At 36.9% G+C, this 10573-nt stretch overlaps 1 protein-coding gene across 1 annotated transcript in view; it reads right to left on the bottom strand.

The window, feature by feature from the left end:
* DNAJB14 (DnaJ (Hsp40) homolog, subfamily B, member 14) overlaps positions 1 to 10573 on the bottom strand; it is a gene marked incomplete at its 5' end in the record, with an annotated part of 20705 nt that overhangs the window by 2250 nt on the left and 7882 nt on the right. Inside the window, 5 exons of the mRNA XM_010283383.1 lie at positions 1569 to 1741; positions 2957 to 3066; positions 3706 to 3800; positions 4210 to 4395; positions 7490 to 7635. Coding sequence (XP_010281685.1) covers positions 1569 to 1741; positions 2957 to 3066; positions 3706 to 3800; positions 4210 to 4395; positions 7490 to 7635 — 710 coding nt within the window. The remainder of the gene's footprint in view (positions 1 to 1568; positions 1742 to 2956; positions 3067 to 3705; positions 3801 to 4209; positions 4396 to 7489; positions 7636 to 10573) is intronic.

Genomic DNA, 10573 nt, shown 5'->3' on the forward strand with positions numbered 1-10573 from the left:
TATTTTATTATATTTGGTTATATATTTACATAACCAATCATTCATCTAGCAACCACTTGTAGATGAAAAATTAGGTATCCCCATCACAAAGAGTGAACATATTCAAACATTTCAAGATGATCAAAGGACAACCTATTTGGAAAAATACAAGAGGTTTTTATATTTGCTTACGAATTATACCCCAAAATTCTCTGATGCTTTCCCCTATCTGAAAAATCTGGGAAAAATTATTCTGATCAAATATAGTAGTCTGAGCAATAAGTTTTCCCCCGAAGCACCAGTGTTTCTCTTGCATACTTGTGACCCCACCAGCAGAGTTTTCGGCCCACAGGTCTTTCTTGTGGGAAATTTGTAAAACTGTAGAGATTTACTTGTGCATAAGCAATGTGTACTGACGAGTAAGGAGTGTAACGCCTCCAGAAGCATTGGGCCTGCTCTGCATGGGCAACGCAGTTTGTATTTATATGGGTACAGACCAACTGCAGTGAACGTGTGTAGTCCTGTTCAGGCACTTGACTTAGCTGTGATGCCGGGCAGTCTTGTACAACTGGGAGAAGCTAAGGGGCCATCTCAGCTGAAAGGCTTGGCATCACTGGAGTGCAGAGAGTAAAGCTATGCAGGAAGACACAATTTCACTCAGAGAAGAGCACTCTGTTTGCTTTTGGTCAGTTTACTGACAGTTCATGAACAAATTATTTATCCAGTAAGCTATTACTGAGGTTTACCAGGTGACAAGTTGAAACCACCTGGTTTCAACACTGATGTCATTTTATCAGCGCTGTTCTGACAGAACATGAAAGGCTCACAAAATAGTCACAGATAACAGAATAACAGGTTAAAATTGATGATGATTTAGAGACGGCTGATCCTATTTAGCGTCCTTATAGTTAACACTGAATTCTAGGCTTCTGAAAGAAAATAGCTCCTTGCATAATATTAAGTTAGATGGGAAAAATAGACGGTAAACTAAAAAAACCCCCAGTTTTTAAGGTCTGATGTAGCCAAGGTACCAAGTCCAGGAAGAAAAATTGTTCAGCGTTAGCAAAAGATTAAGGACTGATTTACAGCTTATGATGTTTTACAGGACAGGTAGGTCCTTGGTCACCTGGAAAAGCAATGTTTGCATGTACTGTGGTCCAAGGCAGATTAATTTTTCCTTCTCCAGAAAGCTTTTGTTTTATTTATTTATCTATGTAAAAGCACCTAGGGAAATGAGATATTGCCATGATAACATCATATGGAAGAGATTAGAATTCTTAACTTTCATCCTTAACGTACAGCAACTTCTTTTACACTATCAATTCACTGTAGTCTTTAATTTCCTGAGAAATGGTCACAGATAATAGAGTAGCAGGTTAAAATTGCTGATGATTTGCAGATGGTCACTGAGTAAAACACAAAAATTAAGTGACACTGGGGACACTTAAAAGTAAGAAACAGTAGGGAACCTCACACTTGGTTTCTCATTCAAACTTTTTAATAATACAAACACTTAATTCTTGCCTGAGGCAATCTTTTTTTTATAGTAATGCATGCTTTCATGAAATTACACCTATTACCAAACTTACTTTGTTGCCTCTCCTTCCAACAGTTATTACGAATGTTGGACACATAATCCTCTTCCACGCTCTTTTCCACTTTCTGTAATGACACCCCTTTGTATTCATTTCTAAAGTCCTTGTTGACATAATAAATGACACCCAAGTTTTCTGTCTGCATTTTTATGGTCTGCCCTGTACTTCTGCAAAAAAGTAGGAAGAAGGGAGAAAGAGACTAGATATTTGATTTTTTTTACACCACATATACTTTTAAATAATTTGCTATTACAGAAGAACAGCACATCACTGAATTTGCTATTTCAAGAGAAGTAATGAAATGAATGGCTGTATAATCTGCCAGAGACTAAAATTACTACATTCACCTGAACATTAAACTTCTTCTGCTTAAACCCTTGATCTCAAAAAAACAACCACTTGGCACCTGTTTCATACCTCTTTAGTCAAATGTAAGCTTTGGTAATACAAAATTGCATTCAAACTCTACAGAAAGAAAAACAGGTCACTATTCTGCAGCAACTCAGTATAGGCATCTCCATTCTAAAGTGTTTTCTGCCAGCCCTGACAAATCCATTTTCCTGCTGCATTCTGTGGATTAAAAATCAAAGATTGTGCACAAACATTTTGGCAGAGAAGTGTTTATATGCATCACAACAGCTTAGTTGCAGAAGGGAAAAACATCACACTCTGGAAATACAGAACTCTGAAAAATAAGAGAAAATAAACCTTTCTGTTGTGGGGCTGAGAGCTCTGCAAAGAACTAAGGTCCTTTACTTAAAACGTAGTAGAGTAGGGTAAGTCTACTAGCTAGGTGCATGCATGATTAGAGTTATTAATTTCTCTCAAGGGAAAAAAGATTTATATATCCTACTGTACAAAACAGGTAAGTTTCGCTATTGGAATTCTTTGCAAGAAAATGGAGATACCTATTTTACCACCACCTAGAATGAAGCAAAGAATAGACAATATCCCCAGCCCTCATCTAGTTCAAAATGTAAATACGGATGAGAAAGTTGCTTTCAATTATTTCACTTGCTATCAGCACAGATGACCCCTAAAAGAATAACAAGCCTTAGCAGGTTTCAGGATTCGATTAAATATGTTGGAGATGCAAACACCTTTGCAACATGCTACGTTGCACAGACCCACTGCCTTGTATTAGAAGATCTCCTAAACTCCAGGTATTGCTGACCTCTTTTCTCCATTACATTCTCACAGCATGTTCTTAGTACCTAACTTTCAAGTTTTGTTCTGCTTCGTCTATACCTTCCCTCCCTTTCCTCACTGTGGAAAATCAAGGACCAACTAATGGAAGGCTTTCTAAAATGCTTCTAAGTGGGAGCGGGTGATTACAACATCATCCCCTCTGTTTGAAGCTAATGTAATCAAACATTACTTACGATCTTGGGTATAAGGCATAGGGAGGGTTAGATACCATCAACTGGCTCAACAAGGAGACAAGGATCAACACAATAATAGGCATCAGCTGAATGAACATAGAGAAACCTCCCTAAGGAACAAAACAGATTCAGGTATTTCATAAAACAGCATCAAGTAAAGAGGTAAATTTGACAAGATGTAATGCTAAGCGTGACTTTCTGTTTTAAGCACCAAAAGCTGCCAGGAAAAACTGTAACTGCAAACACTGTGGTGTTACGAGTACTCAAGCTGCAAGAGTTCATGGGTTAACATGTAGCCACAAGCAAATACCAAATGAATAGCTGGATTCAGTTGTACACCATGATTTGGTCTCCTCTATACAGTGATACATAATTATACAGGACTACATATTAATTCATATAGATAAATATTGAGCCTTGGGTACAATTCTTACCTCAGCCCAAATAAATTCTAAATGTAGACAAGGATTAGCGACCAGAATTAGTGGCATATTTAGGCTAATACTGCCAGTTGCTAGTAAGATAGTTACATACAACAAAAGATTTACAAACCCAGGCTATTATCTTCTCAAATTCGCATGCCTATTTACCAGTCAGTAAGACCCCCACCCGCCAAAGTTTTAAAATATGTAACTGGCAAGTACAAATGCTCCTCTACAGTACAGAGCTCCTGTACAATCGTATCACTGAAAGCGACCACCAGCAAATTTCACAATCCACCGTTTAAAGTCAATGGCACTTAAACGTACATCACCCCTCTCTTCCTCCCTCTCATGTCCACTCTGACGGTGCTGATTAGGATGACTGTAGCCAGCACGACCGTTAGAAAATGAATGTACACTACCTAAGGAAAAAACATCCACACTTAAATCACGTAAAAAACCCAACTATTTAGAGGTCAATATAGAAGCAACAAACATAAAGCATTTAACATTACTGCACAATGACACATAAAATAACTGAACTTTAGGATATCTTACAAGTTCAAAGTTGCTTAAAATAAATATTTTAAGCTCTGAAGCAACTAATTTGTTATTTCATGTACTGCAGAATCACCATAGTAACCCCAAAGAACTGAACTCACATTTTTGGGATTTAGCAACACTTAGGGGAAAAATGAACCGTGATGCAGATTAAAGAGTTGGGTCGGAGGCAGGTTGGAGTACTTTTACTGTTTTATAATGCCACAAACTCTGATGCCACTCTGGGCAGTACCACTGTATCCCAATGATTATACTGATGTATACAAATACCTGTTGGAAAGGCCCCTCCAAAAAACATGTTGAATAGATCCTCTGGAGTAATATCTGCCTCACAACCTCTATGGAAGTTGAATCTACCGTTGCTAGGGTGATTGCATGTTTGCTCTTCACTGCCTGTAAGGTCATACTGCTTTCGTTTTTCTGGATTACTCAGCACAGCGTACGCATTTCCGATTTCTGAAGCAAGGAATAAAAGACAACTCCCATAAATGAAAGGTAAGAGCTATTCCAGCATGAAAATTGCAATTTCCAAGTCAAGAACAGGCAGCAAATCATGTCCTTTACTGTGTGTTACTAACCTACTAGAATAAAACAAGGTCCAGAAACATCTCTACTTTTCTTAGCATAGCTTCCACAAAGTTTCCTACCAACACTATTCAAAGGCTTTTATCCTGTTGAACTAGGCAGAAGGCAGGAGAGCTTTGTTCCTTTTGCTAGGGGAACACCTACACCTGTGGAAATGTTCTCCTCACTGCAGTTACCAAAAAAGCATCAAGCATTACAATGAAAGCTTTGAAGTTGGGTAATTGCGAAGTTCAGTCTGCTCTAGCAGTCTAGCTTAAAACATCATAGACTCAGTACAGTTTATTTGGTTTCATTTAATAAGCGGTCACTTCTTTGAATGCATCAACTTTATTGTCTACCAGAGTGTGAATGTATTTTTTACAGGCTGCTTAAGATATTTTATGGAGTACATTCATAACAAAGTTTTGCAAGATGTAACATGAAGAGTACAACATGCGTGCATGTCAGGAACATGTGTGTTACTAAGGTTGTCAGTATGACCTCAGTGTTTGGAGTGCCTGGCCTGGGACGCTTGTCCCTGTTCATGCTACATTATCACAAATGAACAACTTCAATTTTGACAGCAGAAAGGGAAGAACTGAGTTAGGTGAGCATAGAAAGAATCAGTGTGAAAAGACCACAAGTTCTGCTGACTTTAGGAGCTTTGACCCTAGCTGCTCCGCACAGACATAAGCTCTCGCAGACTGAAGGAAAATTTCTGCTGGCACTCAATGAACAATCTTCACTCAGTCATATCTTCATGAAACCCCTTCTGCTTTCCTTTCTTCTTTCTCCTCCAGGCCTCTCCAACAAAAGGCTTCTTTTGCAGCCAACCAACACAAGGCACAGGGATTATGTTTTTCAGTGTCAAAAACCCATCAGTCATCAAAAGGTCATGAAAGCTGCAACACTATAACCTCAACACAGGCGAATAAGACTATGGCTTTGGATAATGTTGAAAACATTAATTATGCAATCTAAGAAAAAGTTAATGAGTCTTAGCTATGTTCCTTTTAAGATACCCTTAGAAATAATCATTAGTAATTCCTTTAAGTGGAGGAGAAAACACAAAGAAATGAAGCTTCATAATTTGCAGTGAGAGCATGATATACAGTACTGACACCAAACATTGCTACAAGGTTCCTCTGTTACTCAGCACAAAGATAAAATTGATAGTAAAAATTCAGATTTTCCCCAAAATTAAGAATTTTGGGAGACATAAATCAGCTGACTGCACATGAGGTGAAGACATCATACTGTCACGGTATAGTCAGCAATTTTATTGACTATTTGTTATTTGTTTTTGATTATTTGATGCTAATTCACAACAGATTTGATTAAAATATAATTTTCTTTAAATAAAGGACATAAAAAATGAAAAAAAAAAAGCTCAAAAGTTTCAAACGAAAGACTTTTGATGAAGTTGGTAAAAGAGATTCCAAGAGATCAAAAGTTATTATATTTGCACAAACTTTTAAATCTAAAATATAACCTCAGGGAGACTGCTGAATACAACAGAAGAGTAGTACTACGTAGCTCAAGTTCTAAGCACCTTGCCTAACATCAAATTCAATTCTGTTTTCTAATGTGACCTTTCCTTAAAATAAAGCATTATTATGAAATAATAACTATTATTATGAAACTCCTTTTCTCAGCTGGATGTTAGAAACTTATCAGATGCTTTTAAAGGTAAACTAAATCATAAATTTACTCAGTTGTACAAAAAGACTACAATAATTTCAATGCAAGAAAAATGCTAGATTTCATTAAATAATTTTTAGTCAGCAAGATTGGCCTACAAAATTTTCTGTTCATTTACTCATCTAGTTAAGAACCAGAAAGTGAAATCAAGCTGAAGAAATCAAACTTGTACAAAGTGCTAATGTAAAATAAAAGATTAAATAAGAATATGATTTCTAACATTTTAAATATTATTTAAAATGCTATTAACAAGGAAGAATTCTTTTATTCATAGGGCTGGAGACAAGTTTATAAGAATAATATCTTTTTTAGATAAAGCCATCACATAGCTGTATTAAAATAATAATTAGCAATCAACTTTCCTGCTATGTTCTATTAACTTTTAATCTGGAATTGTTAATATATTATTATAATTACCCCTTCAAGTCTGTATAAGAAGTCTTGCTCAGGGGGGTTTTTTTTCTTTTTTTTCCCTCCCCCAATTGAAGAGGTTTATCCGATTGATTTTTTCAAATGTCTGCATGTAAACCTCACACATAAAAAAAATTAAAAAGATGTACCACAATCAGATTTTTTATTTATGCATGATCATTTCTTACAGATTCACATCTTTCTTCATCTGTGTCTGAGATGAAGCTGTAGTTTTCTTTACAATGCTTTTCCTCAACAATTTCCCTTGTGCAGGGGCTAAGCTTGGCAGCCTTAGATCAGATCAAGCCAGACTGTAAATTTTACCTAAGAAATGGTCAAAGGCAACTATTAATAAGGCCATGTTTGAACCCAAGTGTGTTTGTATGAAAAAAGTAGTAAAACTACACACATATAAGGAATTCTGAGAAAAAGGTAACTTAGCATGTCACGTAATTCAGTAAACACCACATTTTGCTATCAAGTATTACTTTGAATCTTAACTGTCTTGAATCTTTACTACACTTGAGCCTGAAAAAAACAGTTTACTACATTAAGTCAACAACAGTAAAAAAGTGCAATTTGGTTTCACAGATCAAGTATTCATTCCTTGTACTTGAAAATTACAGTCAATCCTCTAAAACCAAACCCTACTGCAAAAGTCCACATTATTTATCTATACTTCCAGGTATATGCTAAGATATTAGAGGTCATATATTTTCTTGGATAAAAATGTAGTTTAATATTAGCTATAAAACACCACACTGACAATTTTGTAAAAAGACAAGTGACTAATGCAGATGAATTTCTTTTAATTTGACAATTGTTTGACAAAGTTGAATTGTGAAAGAAATTTTAAGTAAAAATGGTATTTTACTTTTAAAAGCCTCTGTTGCTCCAGGTGCGTGGTTTTTGTCCGGGTGGAATTTCAAAGCAAGTTTTCTATAGGCCTTCTTTAGGTCATCTTCACCTGCATCCTTTGAAACCCCAAGGACTTCATAATAATTTTTACATTTCTTTATACTGCAAAAGAAAATGAAGTCAAATGTTGTAAACAAAAATATGTGAAAGTAGTACACAGCTGCAAATGAGGTAATACATTGCACTGATGCAATACACTACATCTCTTGCTTTCAATATAAAAAAATTCTACTCTAGAAACAAAGAATGCCATTTTTCATAATAAATTCACTGATGAGCACAATAAACTACTGTATTCAAAATTACTCACTACATACATTTATTTTATCACTTCTACTGCAGAACTACTACGGCTATAAGAAAAGTTTTCAGTTCACAATTACTGTAGCACTTCCTCATATTTCGTATGAATATTGCTGTTAATAATGCATAAAATGAAGATTCCAAATTTACTTCGCAGAGCTAGCAGGCAGGAAGGCCTGATTTGACTGTCAACAGCAAATCCACTTTGGTACGCATGACACAAACCAAACCAAACAATATCTCCCTTTCCCCAAACAACAGTCAAGTTATAACACCATTCCAGCATTCCCTTTTCAAGGAAATAAGGCATGTGAGAACACCTCTGCTGCTGGGAATGCACCTGGATCTTGACAAACTTTCTGTAAGTGTTTACATAAATTCGAAGAAAGAATAACAGCTCCAGTATGTTCAATGTAGCATTTTTTAAAACTCTGAAAACTCGGAAATATTCTTCCTGCAGGCAGTCTCACCCAGACAGGAAAAGCAAAATCTGGAAATGATGTAATGATTTGGTATGCTTTTTTACAATTCTCAGATGAAAGAGCAGTTACAGGGGACAGAGAGAACATTAATTTTATGTGGGCAGGAAGAACTGACCAAACCAATAAAAACACCTTAAAATCAAACAAGTTACTTGGGTAAGGATTCAGAAACTTAGGAAAATAAGGCCAAATCACAAACTTGCATTGCAGAAATGAGGTATGGCTGACAAGCAAGAAACAGAAATTACATCTATAAATATTTCAAAAGCTTCGTGTGAGTCTCTTTGCGTGGCTGTAACTGTGTCCTCATTCTCTTAAATGCACAGATTTCTACGTAAATATGGGTTTAGCGTTACAACGACTATACACAGGGCAGCCAAGTGGAAAAAAAGGGGGTAAGCAAGCTTTTGGCATTTTCATGAAAGAAGAATGGGTACCCTGTAATTAAGGGAATGCTAGCATCAGAAGCACAACCACACCATCGTGTGTGGTCCTTCATAGTTCACAGATTGATCAAATCAAGTTTCATTTGAGGGATCCCTTTTCCTGTGTTCAAATAACACAAGCTTTTATGAAGTCTCGGTGTAATGCTCACAAGAGCACTGAATTGAACGTATGCAGGCAGCTGCCAACACGAACATCCTGTGAAATAAATATAGCTAATTATATTGAAGGAACATTTAATAAGCTCCAGTTAAGAAGCTGATAAAGCTAACTAAAAAGAACACAGTAAATCCATCATCAAGAAAGAATGGAAAGAAAATACATTAAATTATACTCTGAATACTGGAAACTTTTGTTTGCTAATTTGTACAATAAGAAAAAAATTTGGTAGTGTACAGATCCCTTCACCCTTAGCCTCAAGACTTGGATTACTTATGACCTGTATCAAGAACAGACAGCTTTATTTAAAAGTGTAACAGTATCAAATTAAGCTTTTATTTCAATAAATTGCTATCTTGGCATCCAATCTAAGTTCTCTTCAATAATTCAGTATCTGAATTACCTGTTTGTGGACCAGACTCTTCAGAACTTCGGTTGATATAAAATCAGGTAGTGAGTCATCAATGTCTAGCAAAGTTGTTATTTTATGAGCATTAAAACTGTAGCGTTAAACGTTTGTTCAAGTGTTTTTAAGCATCATGCATCCTCAACAACTTTTTCCCCCAACAGCATGTGGTCATTTCTCATGGAAGTAACGAACATGAACACCCCCACCCCTCACCTCCCAAAACATGAAAGTTTACTTCTTTGCAGACCTGATATGCATTTATTTCACAACTCTAGGATGCAGAGAGGAGAAAAATGGAAAAAAAATCAGCAACTCAAGAAATGCCAACCTGTTCTTCTAACCCTCAAAAACTCAGCCCAGAATTTTTTTCCCATTCACAACCAGTGAAAGTCTCCCAGTGGGAAACTTTCATGGGAAAAGAAGGAATAGTGGGTATCAATCAGAAGATGTTCAAGTCAGCACATGACCCACCAGCTTCTAACACCATGATCTGTTTAGAGCCAGTGCATCAAACCAGAGCTACTTCCTGATGAGAAAGCACAGGGAGAAACCTGCCTCATGGGTCATATAGCACTTGCCCTCCCAAGGGATGAATGTAATCACCCTCCCTGCAACAGCTACCCTGCCCACAAATGAGCTATTGTTATTTACCAAGAAACAAGTGTTCAGCCGAGGTATAACACAGTTCTGCTTTCTCTTAGCAAGCTTTGCTAGTGATTACTTTGTTAAACAATAAATTCTACAAATGCACAAGCATCTCTCTTCCAACATTCCTGGTTTGAATATATGAAGCTATGATTTAATCTTTCAAGCATATCTTATACCAAACCACCCTCACACCCTGACCTGCTACCCTAGGCTAAATGTCCAGGCTCAAAGAACCCTTTGTGAATTTGTGACAGCCACCCCTGGCTTTTATTCTCCCTTGTGTGTTCCGGTCAGGATGGGCATGCTCACAGCACCACCGCCTGCGACAGAGCTGTAACCGATCCTCCAGATCATTTACATTACCCTCCTTTCTACTGCACAGGATCAGCGCTGTTAAACCACTGTTTAGCCTGTTGTCATCTTCAGATCTCAACCAAGTCAGTGCTGGCTCTTACAGACCTCAGCAGCAAACGTAAGCTGCAAATACTCTGATGCGCAACCTCAGGAGCACTGCTGCATGTGACTTCATGGTGAATCATGTGGAATATGCACATGCATTGCGGAGTTCAGCAGAACTTGGGATTACGCAGATCAC

This window comes from Phaethon lepturus, unplaced genomic scaffold (assembly GCF_000687285.1).
Source record: "Phaethon lepturus isolate BGI_N335 unplaced genomic scaffold, ASM68728v1 scaffold13600, whole genome shotgun sequence".
NCBI lineage: Eukaryota > Metazoa > Chordata > Aves > Phaethontiformes > Phaethontidae > Phaethon > Phaethon lepturus.